The 19412-nt window shown below is 49.2% G+C and overlaps 1 protein-coding gene across 1 annotated transcript in view; it reads right to left on the reverse strand.

Annotated features, from left to right (window-relative positions):
- The window catches only part of spag17 (sperm associated antigen 17), a 382475-nt gene that overhangs the window by 242348 nt on the left and 120715 nt on the right, over positions 1-19412 (reverse strand). The window contains exons 17-20 of the mRNA XM_072513741.1: positions 17894-17977; positions 17259-17335; positions 11745-11855; positions 8542-8696 (exon numbers count right to left, since the gene is read on the reverse strand). Coding sequence (XP_072369842.1) covers positions 8542-8696; positions 11745-11855; positions 17259-17335; positions 17894-17977 — 427 coding nt within the window. The remainder of the gene's footprint in view (positions 1-8541; positions 8697-11744; positions 11856-17258; positions 17336-17893; positions 17978-19412) is intronic.

Below are 19412 nucleotides of genomic sequence, written 5' to 3' on the forward strand. Positions count from 1 at the left end.
CTTTGGGGGCCGAGCCCCAACATTGAGGGGCTAGGCCGACGCCGGAGTTTCCCACGCATGCGCAGTGGAGGGAGTCTCTTCCGCTTCCGCCATGGTGGAGACTGTGGTGGAGGCGGAAGGGAAAGAGTGCCCCCACGGCACAGGCCCGCCCGCGGATCGGTGGGCCCCGATCGCGGGCCAGGCCACCGTGGGGGCACCCCTCGGGGCCAGATCGCCCCGCGCCTCCCCCCAGGACCCCGGAGCCCGCCCACGCCGCCTTGTGCCGTCGTTCAAAAGATGGTTTAATCCACGCCGGCGGGACAGGCAATTTATCGGCGGGACTTCGGCCCACCTGGGCCGGAGAATCGAGCGGGGGGGCCCGCCAACCGGCGCGGCCCGATTCCCGCCCCCGCCGAATATCCGGTACCGGAGACTTCGGCAACCGGCGGGGGCGGGATTCACGGCAGCCCCCGGCGATTCTCCAACCCGGCGGGGGGTTGGAGAATGACGCCCCAGATCACAGCTTCCCTCTGACGTCACTTTTGGAAAAAAAAACCTGGAAAACAGGAAGTTACCGTTAGGTTTTTATACTCACAGAGACTGCTCCTCCTCCTCCGAACAGCTCCCAAAATTAGGCCCGAAGAAAGAGAGAGAACAAAACAGTCGGGAAAAAGCACCTTCTCCCACTCGTCACCGAATTACCTCACTGCACCAAATTACCAAATTCTCACTCTGTCTGTGTCTCACTCACTCAGGCTGTGTCTCCTTGACCAGCGCAACACTCTGAAGTCGCTGAAAAGAGTGGTGATCCCTTGCAATATTGCCGGAGTGAATCATTTCATTAGCACGGATGTTGTATCAAGTGAGATACCTTAGCTTCTGAGCAGACCATCGATGAAGAAAGCAGACATGAAACTGGATATGGAACAGGATAAGGCAACATTTTTTGGAAAGACTGTGGACTTACAATTTACACAGTCGGGACACTATTGTATTCCATTACTGACAAATAATTTTTCAAGTAGAGTGGTTAAGGATGTGTTAATGGCAGTTGAAAATGGGACTTTAGCTGATAAAAAGCTTGTGGTATTAAAACTGCATAGGCAATTTGCACACCCGTCTGCTCGGAGGCTGAAAATTTTATTAAAGGATGCAGGGGTAAGGGATGACGACTATACTAAACTGATAGAACAGGTTAGTGACCGCTGTGAAGTTTGTAGGAAGTACAGAAGGACACCAGCACAACCGATAGTAACCCTACCTTTGGCCAGGGATTTTAACGACATTGTGGCCATGGACCTTAAGATCTGGGATAAGGCCAATAATATATTTATTTTGCATTTTGTAGATTTAGCAACCATATTTAGTCAATCAACGATTGTATGAAGTAAAGAAAAGAGAGTAATTCTGAATCAAATCGTGGAAAAATGGATAGGGACAGGAATGGGTCCACCGGCAAAATTCCTTACGGACAATGGGGGAGAATTTGCTAATGATGAGTTTAGGGATATGTGTGAAAACATGAATATCAGAGTTATGAATAAGGCTGAAGAAAGCCCATTGAGTAATGGTGTCTGTGAAAGAAATCATGCTGTCATCGATGACATGTTTTGGAAAATTTTGGCAGATCGACCAAATTGTAGGCTAAATTCAGCTTTAGCACAGGCAGTACATGTAAAGAATTCATTGCAGGTGGTTGGGGGCTATAGTCCTTATCAGTTAGTGTTTGGTAGAAATCCTAAAATTCAGTCCATTTTGGATGACCAGCCTCCAGCTTGGGAGGGGACGACAATTAGCTCTGGTTTTGCTGAACATTTAAATGCATTACATAGTAGTAGAAAAGCTTTTTTGGAAGCAGAAGTCTGTGAAAGAATTCGCAGAGCTTTAAGACATAATGTACGGCAATCAGATGCCGTTTTTCAGCAAGGGGACATGGTATACTATAAGAGAGACAATTCTAATGAATGGAAAGGCCCAGGGAAGATCATAGGCATAGATGGCAAAACAATTATTTTGCAACATGGTCATCAAACTGTTAGGGTCCATTCATCAAGGATAATGGGTACAGATTACAAATTTTCTAATTTAGACAGAGCAGACAGACATGACGAGGAACCAGAGTCATCTGGTATGCATGTGTTACAGAACTGTGCGGACCAATTAACTGATATAGACAGGGTTTCTGTGGAGGAACACAACACTTCTGGTGAATTAAAACAGGCCATTTTTCCGAAAGGGCAACTGCCAAAAGTTGGTACAAAAGTGACATACTTGCCTGAAGGGTCTAGTCAATGGAAGGATGCAACTGTTAGTAGAGTAGGAAAGGCCACTGGAAAGTATAAACATTGGTTGACTGTACAGCATTCAGGGGAAGGAGTCAAGACAATGGATTGGGAAAACAAAGTTCAAAAATGGAGGGCACAGAAACGCAGTGCCAGTTCAGATAGTACATAGGTTAGTGAACAGGTCCACAGGAAAAGGTCGAGAACTATTGAAAGGACATCCCACAGCAGAAGGGAAAGATCAAGCAGTAGCAGTATAGAACGAGATACCAGGCGGGAGAGGGGACGTAGTTTGTCACCTCGGAACATGAGTAAGACTACGAATACTAATAGGAGTAGAAGCCCACATGCACGTGAGATTTTGGTGGCTTCAAATAAATTAGATGAAAAAGTTATTAAAGAAGCTAAACAGCAAGAATTGCATAGTTGCAGTGAATTTGGGGTATACACGGAAGTACCGGATAGGGGACAAAGAGCTCTATCCCACAGATGGATTTGCACGGAAAAGGTTCTTCCGGATGGAACTTATAAGGCAAAGGCCAGGATCGTGGTAAGGGGATTTGAAGAAAACTTAGAAGATCAGGATTTAAGGGTCGATTCACCTACAGCAGGAAAGGTTATTTTAAAGATCTTCTTGGCTCTATTAGTCACAAAGGCATGGGAATGCAAATCTATAGATATAAAAACTGCCTTTTTGCAGGGGCATCAGCTCCAGAGAGACATTTTTTCTCCGTCCTCCTAAAGAAGCAGCTAACACAGAAGGGGTACTCTGGAAGTTGAACAAATGTGTATATGGATTAAATATTGCATCTAGAGTCTGGTATTTTTCGGTAAGGTCAGTTTTGTTAAAGTTAGGCTGTTGCTAGTTGAAAGCACATCCTGCAATGTTTTACTGGCACTATAAAGGAAATCTTTCTGGCATTTTTATGATGCATGTCGATGATTTTTTGTGGGGTGGGACTAGTGATTTTGAAGCTATTGTAATCTCTGGTTTGAGGAAAGAATTCAGGGTTGGAAGTCAGGCTTCTGGTGCATTTAAATATATTGGACTGGAAATTGGACAGACTAAGTTAGGGGCAACTTTACATCAGCAATCTTATTTGGAAAGCATCACCCCAATAGCAATTAGTCGTGGCCGAGTTTCACAAAAAGACGCAATGGTTTCAAAGGTGGGGCAGCACGGTAGCCTTGTGGATAGCACAATTGCTTCACAGCTCCAGGGTCCCATATTCGATTCTGGCTTGGGTCACTGTCTGTGCGGAGTCTGCACATCCTCCCCGTGTGCGCGTGGGTTTCCTCCGGGTGCTCCGGTTTCCTCCCACAGTCCAAAGATGTGCGGGTTAGGTGGATTGGCCATGATAAATTGCCCTTAGTGTCCAAAATTGCCCTTAGTGTTGGGTGGGGTTACTGGGTTATGGGGATAGGGTGGCGGTGTTGACCTTGGGTAGGGTGCTCTTTCCAAGAGCCGGTGCAGACTCGATGGGCTGAATGGCCTCCTTCTGCTCTGTAAATTCTATGAAAGATAGTAAAAGAGCAACTGCAAAGTTTAATTGGGTAACTGAACTGGTTAGGTAGACAGACTAGACCGGACGTGAGTTTTGATGTCTTAGAGTTGAGTACAAAAATGAATGATCCCAAAGTGGAAGACATAATAAGAGCAAATAAAGCGTTGGCCAAACTAAAAATGCAGGAGTGTGTTTTGAAGTTCCCGGTTTTAGGTGACCTTAAGCACTTGAAACTCATAGTTTATAGTGATGCGTCCTACGCAAATTTATGTGATGGGGTTTCAAGCGCAGGAGGTTTTAGAATTTTCCTTTTGGGGAACAATGATAAATGTTGCCCACTTGTGTGGGAAACAAAGAAAATGAGGAGAATGGTAAAAAGCACTTTGGCTGCTGAGACGTTAAGCCTTGTAGAGGCGGTGGATATGGCTTTTTATACAAGTATGATATTGACAGAAATTTTGGGATTAGGAGATTTGGGTAATATACCTATTGGCTGTCAGATTGACAATAAATCCCTGTGGAAAAATGTGCACTCTACAAAAAGTGTCAATGAAAAGAGGTTACGGATAGACATCGCAAGTTTGAAGCAGATGTTGGACAGAGGGGAAATAACAAAAATTAAATGGGTCGACAGGAGCTATCAACTGTCAGACTGTTTTACGAAACGAGGGGCGAGTTTACAGAAAATTTTGGATATTGTTAATGAAGGGCGCTTGTTTCCGTGACTGTTTGTTTTTTCTTTCTCGTCCGAACAACAAAAAAAAAAGGGTGGGACATCATGGGCGAAATTCTCCTACCCGCCCCGCCACATTTCTGCTCCGACGGCCGGCGGGAGTCTCCGTAACACCGGCCGGTCAATGGGGTTTCCCATTGTGGGGCAGCCCCACGCCGTCGGGAAACCCCCGGGCGCCGGCAAAACGGAGACTCCCGCCGGCGGAGAATGACGCCCCATGTGTGTGTTTTTGAGTTTCTTGAAATTTTGTTTTCACCTAATTATTTTTTTTCTCCAAGGAAGGGGAGACTGTTAAGTAATGGGTTAAGAGACATTGCAATTAGTTATCTCATTTATGTTAAGTATCCATTAATTGACACTGATATGTAAAGGGGCTTCAGGTGACCTCTGTCAGGTGGTGTGTTGTTAAGAGTTTTGTGCAGAGGCTGTGGAAGTGAAATAAATGGTGTTTGGTGAAAAGGAACAATAACTTTAGACTCTTCATTTCACAGCAACTAAAACGTCTAACACCCCACACCACCCCCCTCCTCACATATACTGCCCCCTCCACCACCACCTACCACCCCAACCTGCGGTCCAATCATGCATTTCCTCTTGTGTCTTGCAGGATCACCTGGCGATGAGGTGGGCTCTTTTGTTGCCCCCGCCCCTGACCCTAGGAGGAGGGCAGCGAGGAGGACATGGACAGGAGCCCTCATCCCGCAGTCAAAGGCACAGTGAATTTGATGTATTGTGGTGACCGGGCATATAGGGGCCTCTGTTATAGCGCAGATGCACCTGTGCACCTGTCCCCACTTGGTACCTGGAAGGACACTGTTGCGTTAAGGTTCAGAATGACCGTCAGCTTGACGGCCACCGGGAGGAGGTGTCCTCCCCCATTCGCTGCCAGGTGCATCATGATCTGTCTCCCTGCTCAACCGGAGTCTTCGGCATGCCCGGTCTGGCAGGTCCTTGAATGACAGGTGATGCCAGTACACACAAGGCCTCATGTGGCACCGCCCTTGCATCTCCTCCTCCTCTGCCTGTTAGGCGGCCGGCTCTCAATCCTCAACAGCTGCCTGCTGTTCCTCTGGGGCATGCTCCGCTGATGCAGCATCCTCTTCCTCAAGCAGCTCCAGCTTGGACAGCCTCGGTGCATCCTCCAGGGCTGCAGCAACTAGGATGAAGGCCACCATTCCTGGTTGAATTCAGCCATCCATTGTCTGCAGGGGGTCAAATTCAGACACGTGAGCATGGTACATATTCCTATGCCCAACCAGGTCCATCGGGCTACACGGTAGTCCCGGTCTGCACTGCAGCTCCTGCCCCCTCAGGTACCCCTACTGCCCCCTCTTCCCCCATCCCTACCCCCTCCACTTTGCCCATCGGTCCCTGGCACCATGGGGCCTCTGGCTCTGGAGCCCGATCCTGCTGCCAGGGGTACTGGTAGCTGCCGCTAACTATGTTATAGGTATGAACCGCGGCCCCTGTCTGGCAAACTCCTGCAGGGATTACTTTGAGAGTTGCCCTTGGGTGGGCTTCGCGGTGCCCCGCTGGCGGGCGGTTGGCGGAGGAGTGGTTTTCAGGGGGGGAGGGGGGACTGGGGTGCAGGTTGGTGGTATGGGACACTGGGGTGGTGGGGTGGGGGAACCCATATGTCCGGTGTCAGTTTACATGACAGGGGCCACCGTGGGTGGTCAACGGGGTGTGCATCAAGATGGGTGCCTTAAAGGCCGCGGCAGTGGCTGTCCGTGCCTAGACATCCCAGTCCCCTGGGGGGTCACCCTGACACCACAGCCCATTCCCTGTTGTCATTTGTCTTGCCTGCTGTTTCCTTGAATGTTCAACACCCCTAATACCATGCTGTCTTGTCCTTGCAATGATTCATACAGAACTGCTGATGACTGACTAAGAATGATGATTTATTCGTTAACATGTGGAAGGATTGCATACAGAATGCTACACAGATAGGTTGTTCTGGAACTACCCGATGAGTGACTGTCCTTGTGTATGACTTATTACCACCTGACGATAGCCGGATGTCACATGACTGATGTCTGACACCACCTGCTAGTGGGAGGTCGCATTGCTGAGTGGATGCAATATTATTCACAGGCATATCACCACACCCGCTGCACCCCCCCCCCCAGACTTGATGAAGGCCTCATGGTCCCCTCCCTCCACCCACCCGCCAGCCCTGTCAGCGGGTGGACCGGAAGGCTCTGCGTGTCGTACCTCCTCTCTCTCTCCCTGATCAATCATGGTGCCTGTTTCCTGATTTTTAAAACCACAAGCCATCGGTAATTCCCCTGGTGGAGGTGGAGCATTGCAGAGGGTCTGGAGAATACCGGGTCGGGCCCGCTAATGATATACAAACGGCGTTTATTGTACGTGCGGAGTAGAACGCATTGACACCACTGTCGAGGTGCCGGAGCATGGCAATCTGCCGTGTGCCCCGCGCTCCCCACAATTTAGCTTTATGACCGATTCTCTCCCCAATCCCCTTTCCTGATTTCGGCATCAACCCACGGAGAATTGCCCCCCCCCCCCATATTGTTTGCGAAGATGAAAGAATGGGCTTAAGTCCTGAAAGGTCCTCAGTGTACCTCAGATTACCTTGTAACGGTAAGGTATGTCAAAAATCTGAACAGGTTTTTTATTTTTATTGACATATTTTCAAAGTTTTCATCATACAAAAGCAACTCCAAACAAACAAAAAAAACCACCCCTTTCCTCAACAGCCAACGGTAACCAATTCCCGAAAGTGCAAGATGACCAAACCCAACAATTGTAGAACCCCCCTTCAACCCCCTCGGCTCAACCCTCACCTTTTCTAGGGTCACAAATTCCAGCAGATCTCCCCTGCACACTGAGGCATAGGGTGGAGAAGCTGACCTTCACCTCAATAAGACCCACCGACGAGCGATCAGTGAGGCGGAGGCTAAGACATCTGCCCCAGCAACCGGCTGCAGCTCCAGCCGGTCTGACACCCCAAATATGGCTTCTAGGGGACAGGGCTCCACATCCACCTGCAAGACCCCTGAAATTGTACTAAACATCATCCTCCAAAACCTCATTTGGGAAATGTAACAATAATAATAATCTTTATTAGTGTCACAGGTAGGTTTACATTAACACTACAATGAAGTTACTATGAAAACCGCCTAGTCGCCACACTATGACACCTGTTCGGGTACACTGAGAGAGAATTCAGAATGTCCAATTCACCTAAGAAACATGTGTTTCGGGAGGAAACCGGAGCACCCCGAGGAAACCCACAAAGACACAGGGAGGACGTGCAGACTCTGCACAGACAGTGACCCAAGCCGTGAATCGAACCTGGGTCCCTGATGCTGTGAAGCAACTGTGCTAACCACTGTGCTACCGTGCCACCCAGGTAATGTCCTACCTCGGTAGTGAAAACCCAGCCCTTAGTTTCTATATGCTGTTAAGAATGTTTCTGCAACTTCTACCATTTCAGTTCTTCCAGTTTTAAAAATCTTCACAAGAAGATTCTACTCACTACCTGCTCGAAGAACGGGTTAGAAAAAAATGCATTAATAATCTAAGTATTAGTTGAAAAATATTTGGAAAACATTAAAATTCTTTCCCCTTTTACATTTAAATTGACACGTTAACCAGTTTTCCTTTAATGCTTGTTTATAATGGGTGGACCTTTGTCCAAATATCAAGTTGTTGTTGGAGTGCTGGATCATGCATACATTCAAGATAGTGAGCATTTCTGCCTGATCCCCACATTAACAACAAAACACATTGGAACAAAACACAGATGGAACAGAACAAATTGGTTAGTATACTAAATTCACGATTTTCACTTAGAAACATACTGACATTATGAATGTCACTGGCTTAAAATTATTTCTCAAGTTTAAAATATATGTTAGGTTACATCACTTCTCAAGCTGCTTCCGAACGGAGTTCAAAACATAAAAGACATAATGCTATACAAAGTTCTCTTAACATATTACTGAGCCAAGAGGATTAATTTCAATAATTAGCTATTTTCAGTTAAGCAGAAATCCAGATTTGCAGGAATACACACCTGAACCCAACATTGGAGTGAAGGGCAGTTTCCCAGGATTGATTGGACTGGCGTCGTCTATTCATGGGGTTATGTAAGACCAATAATATAGAGTTGTCCTGTCTGTAGTAGTATGTATCCACACACCTATAAAACTGAATAGCTTCCTGAAGAACCTGCAATAATACATATTGCATGTTTATATTGATAAAAATGGGAACAATAGCTGTACTTTTCTTTACAGATGATCCAGATGCAAACAATTTGCGTTACTTCCAGATACTCTTAATACATAGTCAATGGAAATCTTTTACTTCCATGTGCAAGCCTGCATTCTTTCTGATGCATAATATAACCTTGGGCGGGATTCTTCGGCCGTGCCCTCCCGGCGACCGGAAATTCCCACCCATGGAACTTTACATGGTCCGCGTCCCGTCCGTGGCGATCTTGCGGCGGGCGCAGCCGAAAAATCCAGCCCCTCATGTGTGGTTTATGATTTTGCATGGTGAACTGCTGAGTATTCACTAGAAGTAGTACTGACGTTATCATATACACTTAATGGAAGGAAGACACCACATTGACAGACTATAGAACATACTACTCACTAGAATATATTAAGATATAAACATTTGGCAAAGCAAGGATAAATCAATGGATAAAATTAATCATACAGGCCTAAAATCTTATTGGTACTTAAAATGGTTTGAGACAAAATGACAGGATGGTTAGAATCTTTTCATAATTTTGTGTCCTCTGCAGAGGTACACCTAATTACATAGAAATATAGAAAATAGAAGCAGGAGGAGGCCATTCAGCCCTTTGAGCCTGCTCCGCTATTCATTATAATCATGGCTGATCATTAAGTTCAATACCTTCATCTCGCCTCTCCCCATCCGTCCTATATCCCTCAATACCTTTAGCCCCAAGAGCTTGAAATTACACAATGTTTTGGTCTCAACTACTTTCTGTGGTCGTGAATTCTACAGATTCACCACTCTCTGCATGAAGAAATTTCTCCTCACCTCAGTCCTAAAAGGTTTACTCCTTATTCTCAAACTGTGACCCCTAGTCTTGGACTTCCCACCACTGGGAGCATTCTATCAGAATCTACCCTGTCTAATCCTGTTGAATGTTGTAAGTTTCTATGAGATCCCCTCTCACTCTTCTTTTTTAAATTTAGAGTACCCAATTCATTTTTTCCAATTAAGGGGCAATTTAGCGTGGCCAATCCACCTACCCTGCGCATCTTTGGGCTGTGGGGGCGAAACCCACGCAAACACGCGGAGAATGTGCAAACTCCACACGGACAGTAACCCACAGACGGGATCGAACCTGGGACCTCGGCGCCGTGAGAGTGCAGTGCTACCATTGCGCCACCGTGCTGCCCTCCCTCTCACTCTTCTAAACTCCCATGAATATAATTCTAACCGTCGTAGTCTCTCCTCATAAGAAAGTCCTGCCATCCCAAGAATCAGCCGGGTAAACGTTTGCTGCACTCCCTCCATAGCAAGAATATCCTCAGATAAGGACACCAAAACTGCATATAATAATCCAGCGGTGGGATCCTCTCAGCCCGGGGCCGGGCCGGAGAATTCTCGTGACCGGCTTGAATCGCGCCACGCCGCCCTGATGCCAGCACGCAATTCTCCGCAGAGCAGAGAATCGGCGCCAGTGGCGCTGGCGTGGTTGACACAGTGCCGGTCGTGGGCCGCTCTACGTGGCCAGCCCGCCGATTCTCGGGCCGGGGTGGGCTGAGCGGCCGTTGTGGAAACGTGACTCCTGCCGGCACCATTCTAACCTGCTCTCAGCCGGCGGGACTTCGGTGCGGAAGGGTCGGGTGGCGGCCTGTGGGGGGGCGGGGGGGGGTCTGACCCCGGGGGGCCTCCGATATGGCCTAGCCCGCAATCGGGACCCACTGATCTGTGGGCCAGCCTCTCTGACTCCCGGCCTCCTTTCTTCTGCGGCGGCGCCTGCACTCCTGCGCCATGTTGGGTTGGGGCCGGAGCGGCAAGAGAGACACTGTGCATGCGCGGAAATCGTGCCGGTGGGACTGCGCATGTGCGGGTTCGTGCCGGACCCACTGCGCATGCGTGCATCCCCCGGCGCCCATTTCACGGTCGGATCATCAGCTGGAGCGGCCTGAACTGCTCCAGCGCCATGCTGGCCCCCTGTAGGGGCCAGAATTGCTGATCCTGGGGCTGTGTTGACACCGTCGAGAAATGCGACGGTGTTTCCGACGGCATCAACACTTAGCCTCAGGATCAGAGAATCCCGCCCCAGGTGTGGCATCACAATGCCCGATACAATTGCAGTAAAAATCTTTATTCCTACACTCAAATCCTCTCACTGTGAAGGCCAGCATACCATTTACCTTCTTTACTTCCTGCTGTACCTGCACGCTTACTTTCAGCGACTGATGCATGAGGACACTAAGGTCTCGCTGAGTATCCACTTTCTCTCAATTTACATCCATTCAAATAATAATCTGTCTTCCTATTTTTGCTACCGAAGCGGATAACCTCACATTCATCCACATTATATTGCATCTGCCATGTTTGTGCCCACTCAGTGAGCCTGTCCAAATCCTGCTGAAGCATCTCTGCATCCTCTTCACAGCTCACCCTCCCACCCAATTTTGTATCATCTGCAAATTTGGATATAATACATTTAGTTTCCTCGTCCAAATCATAGTGATCTAGATGTGCATTCTAAATAGTGAACCAAAGCAATGACAGCATGTAGCATGGTAGCACAAGTGATTAGCACGGTGGCTTTCACAGCGCCAGGGTCCCAGGTTCGATTCCCAGCTTGGGTCACTGTCTGTGCGGAGTCTGCACGTTCTCCCCATGTCTGCGTGGGTTTCCTCCGGGTGCTCCGGTTTCCTCCCACAGTCCAAAGACGTGCAGGTTAGATGGATTGTCCGTGATAAATTGCCCTTAGTGACCAAAAAAGGTTAGGGGGAGTATTGGGTTACGGGCATAGGGCGGACGTGAAGGCTTAAGTGGGTTGGTGCAGACTCAATGGGCCGAATGGCCTCCTTCTGCATTGTATGTTCTATGTAGCGTTGCCACATATGACCGCTGTGAACAGTCTAATTCTAGTATTGTCTAATTTTCTTTGAATGCCTATGTTGATCTCCTTAGTAAAATTGCATAAAATCTCATTCGTAAGATAATTTGAAAGTAACCCTCAGGTTCTGCTTAACAATATGACATTTGGGTTACCTGTATCAAAACAAATGGATCATGCTGCTCAGCAAAACTCCATTCCACCAGTGATCGGAGCTGCAAATTTTTAATATATTTTATATCAATCTTTAGGTTGTCAGCATTATCCTAAAAGAAAAAAAAAACACAATTTTATTTATCCTTCAAGAGTATGAGATCAGCAGGTCACTCCTATTGCTTGCAATTTAAAAATAAAGTATAATAAACAGCAACGAATAACAGGAACATGCATGGACCTATTAACAATGGGAACCATTCAGTGATTTGGTTCTCACAATGGAGACAGGCAGGGAGCGTATCTCGGAAATTAGGCCGTGGGTGCGATCTAACGGGAGAAGCACTTAGTGCGGCGACAAGTTTTCCGACGGCCGACCCGGCGAGAACACAACCGTAATATAATGCAATAATGATGCCCCATGGGCTTCACTTCGGAAATGGCTGTCCTGCCAGATGATTTTCCTGGACTGCGCCCGACAGCTCCCTGCTAACGAGGGGGAGTAGCTCTTAAACCGCTCCCTCTGAACAAACCCCATGCCACCAAGGGGATTTGCACCACGATTCAGAGGTGCCGACCTGGCCAGACTGCTGAATGCGGTGGAGTCGCAACTGGACACCCCCTGTTCCCCAGAGGGGATCGGAGGGTCAGCCAATGCTGCCTGGGAGGCAGTGGCAGTGGCCGTCAGCGCTGGGAGTGTTACCAGGAGGACCAACACCCAGTGCTGTAAGAAGCTGAACGGCCTGCACCTGTCTTCATGGGTGAGTTGGCATCTGCCCTCTGGCACTGGTCCAGCCTGCCACCCCTGGCCGCACCCTGATGACGCAGTGGTTGGCACCGCACCCCCTTCCCCAGCACAAACTGTGCCCCAGCACACCCGTGCACCCACCGGCACACCCCACCCATGCCCAGCAGCAGTGCCCATGCCTATCCCCCGCCATTGCATGAAGCATGTGTCTCACAATGCCCTCTCTTTGTCCCTGCAGGAGAGGTTGGTACACAATCAGCAGGAGGGGGCCCAGACAGGCAGCAGGGTGCTGGACATCAGAGTCCTCATCCACTATGAAGAACAGGCCCTGGAGGTCGTGGGAGTGACCGAGAACAGAGCGGTCACCGGAGTGACCGGTGAGGATCCACCAATCCCCACCCAAGTGACCTGTTAAACATGAGTTGTTCATGCCAGACAAAATGATTCTTCTCTCCCACTGACCACATTGGGCTGGTTTAGCACACTGGGCAAAATCGCTGGCTTTGATAGCAGACTAGGCAGGCCAGCAGCACGGTTCAATTCCCCGAACAGGCGCCGGAATGTGGCGACTTGGGGCTTTTCACAGTAACTTCATTGAAGCCTACTTGTGACAATAAGCGATTTTCATTTCACATGTCCATTCTCCAGTGTGGGCAGCACGATAGCACAAGTGGATAGCACTGTGGCTTCACAGTGCCAGTGTCCCAGGTTCGATTCCCCGCTGGGTCATTGTCTGTGCGGAGTCTGCACACTCTTCCCGTGTCTGCATGGGTTTCCTCCGGGTGCTCCAGTTTCCTCCCACAGTCCAAAGATGTGCAGGTTAGTGTGCAGGTTAGGTGGATTGGCCATGATAAATTTCCCTTTGTGTCCAAAAAGGTTAGGAGGGGTTGTTGGGTTACGGGGATAGGGTGGAAGTGAGGGCTTAAGTGGGTCGGTGCACACTCGATGGGCTGAATTGCCTCCTTCTGCACTGTATGTTCTATGTTCCCGCAGGATCTCCATCTGATGGTGCTGGCCCATCCGGGTTATTCCCCCAATCGCCATCCCGGCGCTGACCCATCCGGGCTGCCCCCCCCCCCCCCCCCCCCCCCCCCACCGCCTGCCTATAAGAGAGCACCTCGGACGATGCCACCATTGAGGGCAGCACGGTAGCATTGTGGATAGCACAATTGCTTCACAGCTCCAGGGTCCCAGGTTCGATTCCCGGCTTGGGTCACTGTCTGTGCGGAGTCTGCACGTTCTCCCCGTGTGTGCGTGGGTTTCCTCCGGGTGCTCCGTTTTCCTCCCACAGTCCAAAGATGTGCAGGTTAGGTCGATTGGCCGTGATAAATTGCCCTTAGTGTCCAAAATTGCCCTTAGTGTTGGGTGGAGGTGTTGACTTTGGGTAGGGTGCTCTTTCCAAGAGCCGGTGCAGACTCAATGGGACAAATGGCCTTCTTCTGCACTGTAAATTCTATGATCTAATTATCATAGTTGTCATCCGCACTTTCCACCAGTGCAGAGACACACCTCGGTGGGCGAAAGTAGCGGACATGCTTCTGGGGCACAATCTGGTGAGCACCACACAGTTGCTGATGCACAACAGGTAGAGGCAGGAACATCCGAGAAGGACAGCAGTCAGAGGTCTCTTAGATCCCAGGATCCTGCTGGGTCCCAGTCCGGTGCCAAGCCTCTGGGCAAGGTTATCCCGGAGCTGATCCAGATGCAAGGGTGCGGCCTTGAGGTTCAAAAGGGGATGTCAACATCACTCCAGTAGGTCCATGGATGATTGGAGGAGTCCTAAAGGCTACGGGCGCAGGAAAGGGCCCCGGCAATGCGTGGCACTGAGGCCAATTCTGCAAGGGTGACGAGTGCAGTGGAAAGCCAGGGCGTTGCTCAGTCAGTGATGGCCATGGCTGAGAACCACGACAGCTTGTCGTGAGGTCAGCGGGCTGAACAGGGTGGCACGGCGAGGCATGTGCTAACCGCAATGCAGCCGGGGCCCTCCAGAAGATGCACACCAGGGACATTGATGGCCACAGGGCGGAATATGCTGCAGGCTGTCTCCACCTCTGATGTGCATCCTGGAGACTCACCTAGACATAGTCACAGAGCACGGAGGGTTAAGCAGTTTGAGGATCACTGAGAGGGCACTGGGGGGGTGGGGGTGGGGGAGGGAGGGGGGGGCGAACCATCGGTAGTTAGGGGCAGTCAGGGTCACATCATCAGTACACCATTAAAACACATTGCACCCGGGACACTTGAAGCCTCTGTCACGTTATTCCATTCTATGGACCAGGAATGGCTGGGAGGGGGAATGGCTGGGGGGGGGGGGGCGGTGGTGGAGAGGTGGGTCGGATGGGGAAGGATGAGTGGGGAGGAGGTAGGAGGGGTAGTGGGTGGTAAAGGAGAGTGGTGAGATGACAGACAAAGCAATGTCCTTTGCGAAGAGGGTGCGGATGAGGCCACTCTGGTCCTCCGGGCAAGCCGAACCCTCGTCGCTGCCGCTTATCCTCCAACCTGCGGCTGCTCCCACAGGTCTTCCCCAGGATTGTCCTCCAGCCCCTCCTCGTTGTCCTCCACGGATGAGGCCGCATGTCCCACCTCCAGCCCCTCGCCCCACTGCTGAGCCAGATTGCGGAGAGTACAACAGGCCACCACAAAGCGGCTGACTCTTTGGGGAGTGTACTGCAATGCACCACCAGAGTGGTTGAGGCACCACAACCCCATTATCAGCAGTCAGATGCACAGCTCAATGACAGCCCATGTGGCCTCAAGAGCCTCGATACATGGGGTCGCTGCATTGGTTTTTTGGATGCTCCCTGGGCAGTGTGCACATACGTGCATGATCTTGAGGTGGTGGTCACATACAAGTTGGACGTAAAGGGAGTGGAACCCCTTCTTGCTAATGAAGGGCATTTCCGGACCCCCTGGTGTGCGCAAGGCGATATGCGTGCCATCTGTAACCCCCTGGACATAGGGCATCCTGGTGATGGCAGAGAATCCTGCTGCACGGGCATCTTGTTGGGCTTGATCCAGGTCAAAATTTATATGGTCATCTGCCCGGGCAAACAGGGCATCCATGACTTCACGGATGCATTGGTGGGCTGTAGGTTGAGATATGCCGCACAAGTCCATGCTTGAGCTCTGGGATGAACACGAAGCGTAAAATCTTAGGGCTGCGGCAACCTTCTCGGCTAGCAGGAGCGGGTATCCTCCTCCATGTGGTGCCAATTCCACTAGGACATGGCACAGGTACCGCACCATCCCTTTGTTGAGGCGGAGCCTCCTGTGGTACGTGCTGTCTGACATCTCCTTGAACGACCAGCGATGCCTGTATACCTTGGGCCATCGCTGTCCTCTCCCTCTAGGTCCCTCCCTGGCTTGTTGGGAGGCCGGGTCCTCAGGGTGTGGGGCGGGACCCTAAACATGGACTGCTGCCTCACGCCTCCGTCGACGCTGCTGCCGCTGCCTTCTCCAGTGTCTGGCCTGCCACCAGCGCTGCGAGGGAAGGTGCTGTGGCGTGCACAATAATAGTGGTGCACCCAGAATCTGATATCTGTAAGGAATTGGAGAGGATGAGAGACCGAACATCAGTTATGGCTTCCACCCCAGGACGATTGAGCCCCCAGGCCTCCCCCACCATTATGTTCCCTGCCATTTCTCCAGGTGCCATTCAACGAGCCGGTTGTGCGGGAGGACCCCGCCCTGCACATGCACCCTCGGCCACAGCAGGGGCACCTGGGCAGTGGACCCCAGACTCATGTGAGCATTACTTGGACTGGGCTCAGATTCCCTCCCGATTGACACACTCACCCTCTGTTCGGGGGGATATCCTCTGTCTTGAGACCCAGTTCTTGGGTTTTTGATTATTGGCTGATGCCTCTGTGGTGTTGACCCCTCCAGTGTTCAGACAAGGTGCTCAAGCCACACAGTCTGATTGGGATGCTAAGTAGTAATACTCGCCTGCGACATGGCATATCTACCCACGGGAATCCACTTGAGTGCTGTGAAGTGCTCATATAACTAACAAGGCCAATTCTCAATTGGCAATAGTCTTCAGCTGTGCAGCCAGCAGCCACCACGGTCAGAGGGGATTACAATGACCTTCACCATATTACCTCGGCAGGGCTCTGTCCTAGGCTGTTCGGTGGGGATGTACAGGCTGGAGTTGCCCCTGGTACGGGTACGCACAATCCGGGGGTGTGGCCTGTTGGACCCATGGGTGCTGAGCCCCTCACCCCCCCCCAGCCCGGGAAGACTCCCCCCCCCCAACCCACTGATGTTGCCCAACACCCCCCAACCAGGCCCTGCCTCCCCAGCTCCAGAGCCCCCGGGGCTGATTGCCCAATTTTGAATATGGCTACTTACCTCCTCCAATTGCTGGGTTAGATCACGGGAGGCAGTTCGATAGGGGATCCTTCCCGTTAATTGGATGGACATTGGCCTTAATTGGTGATTATTGATTTATTATCATGACTTGGCGGGATCCGGATTCCACCCACGTGAGTGGGCCAGTTGGATTGGAAACTGATCGGAGCCTGCCGCAGATCCCGATTTCGGCCTCTCCTGCAATCTAACCAGCTTGCACGGATCCTCGCCGGGCCCAACGCGGGCATTAGATCGCGTCCTACATGTCTGTGATCTCCTGAAATACTCTCAATGTGAATGGTACTTCGATTCAAATGCTGGTTTGTGGAAGCACCCCACTCTTCTAATAAAGCCTGAGACTTTTTACATACTCTGTTCAGTTTTTAATTTGCATCATTATTATTATTTATAATTGTACCTTTTTATCTTCCGCATCTGTTAAACTATCTTTCCTGTTTTTCTCACCAACCACTTCAGAAGTATGTTCAAAGTGCACTGAAAATTAATTTAAGACCTTAGTTTGTTGTAACATTGGATACCATGAAGAAATAATGACAAATATACATTAGCGCCAAGTTGTTTCACCTGTTGGCAGTGCATGTCAGAAATTCAGTGTACAGTGCTCATGATATTCCAGTAATTTAATTGGTATGGTGTGGTTGAATTTCCATTATGCTCTGCTCATAGTTGACCGGCAGCACGGGTTTGCAATATTACTCTAAGTGTACCTTCTTTATACTAATAAAAATGACAACGCAACAAATAGCTTAACCAAATTAGAGCATATAATAAGGGATAATCCCTCATGAAAATTGTACCCAATTCTGCTCAATGTATGAATGTAGTCCAGGAACTCAAAATAAAGTTACTACCAGGGCTTTACTTAGAGAAGATCATGCTCCTCAAATCTACCAAATTCAGACGACAATTTTACAAAACCTACAGAAACTACTAAGTGTCTCACAATCTTTTTATTTTAAACACAGACTTTGAAATAGTCCTTTATTCACTTTCAATCGGCCACATAAATTAGGTGCAAGGAGTGACTTATACCTGAACAGGGTTGTTCCATGGAAGACGTGCTGTTTTCTCTTGACCTGCTACCACTGAACTTAAAAGGGCAAGTTTCTGCTCCCTCTGAAAAGAAAAGCAGAATAACTCTGCTACTGGGTATAAAACCTTAAATTGCTTTTTTTCAACAGTTATCTCAAAAGATTAAAAGCACACGACACGTGTTTCATCCAAAAGGTATTTGCTCATAAAATGTTTTCCCAGAGTGTTTTAATTGCCAGCACCCAGTAATATTCCATTATCATATAGAGGAAATAGGTGCAGACATGTTAATAAAACATTGAAAAACACTGAAAAATTTACAAATGTTCCCAGTGTTAAGAACCCCGCTGATGTTACTTGCGAGATTGTCTCAAAACCTCGAAGAGTAACTTGAAACACTGGCTCTTTGTGGTGCATTTCTGTTTGGAATAATGTGAGGAACCAATCCAGTCATTGTGTAAATAATTAATAAAGAAAATTTATTAAAGTAAAAGAAAGGAAACAAACACATGACAAAAGACTACCATACACTATGAAACTTAGGTATATGAATAACTAAACGCACCATTTTATCTGAAGTTACCTCTTTTGTTCCCAAAGTATGCCCATGTTCCCTGAACCCACTTGAGACACTCCTTTCCCCAAACAACATCCAACTTGAGTAACTCTATAGATTAAATCCAGTTATTAGTTACCACACAATACCACTTAGGAGACCAAGAGTGGGAAAATGTCTCTTCCTGGCTCAGCAAAGGCACGGAACGGAATGCTTGCCTTCATTGGACGGGGCATTGAGTATAAAAACTGGCAAGTCATGCTACAGTTGTATAGAACCTTGGTACGGCCGCACTTGGAATATTGCGCACAATTCTGGTCACCACACTATCAGGATGTTTTAGAGGGAGTGCAGAGTAGGTTTACCAGGATGTTGCCTGGTCTGGAGGGTGTTAGCTATGAAGAGAAGCTGAATTGATTTGGATTGATTTCAGTAGAGAGACGGAGGTTGAGGGGTGACCTGATAGAGGTCTACAAGATTATGAGGGGCATGGATAGAGTAGATGGGCAGGCACTCTTTCCCAGGGTGGAGGGGTCATTCACCAGGAGGCATAGGTTTAAGGTCCTTGGGGCAAAGATTAGAGATGTGCGAGGCAGGTTTTGTATGCAGAGGGTGGTGAGTGCCTGGTCTGGTGTACTGTGCATCTGGTGTACTGTGCATCTGATGTACTGTGTACAATTTTGGTCACCTTACTTAAAGGGGGATATAATTGCATTGGAAAAATTTCAAAGAAGATTCAGTTGGCTGTTTCCTGGGATAAAGGGGTTGTCTTAGGAGGAAAGGTTGACCAGGTTAGGCATGTACTCATTGGAGTTTAGAAGAATAGCGTGATCTTATTGAAATATACGATTCTGGGGGGATTTGGCAGAGTGCTGGGAGAATGTTTCCCCTTGTGGGGGAGGATAGAACTAAGGGGAGGTTGTAGAAGCAGATACATTGGGCGAGATTCTCCGACCCCCCGCC

Source organism: Scyliorhinus torazame, chromosome 8 (genome assembly GCF_047496885.1).
Source record: "Scyliorhinus torazame isolate Kashiwa2021f chromosome 8, sScyTor2.1, whole genome shotgun sequence".
NCBI lineage: Eukaryota > Metazoa > Chordata > Chondrichthyes > Carcharhiniformes > Scyliorhinidae > Scyliorhinus > Scyliorhinus torazame.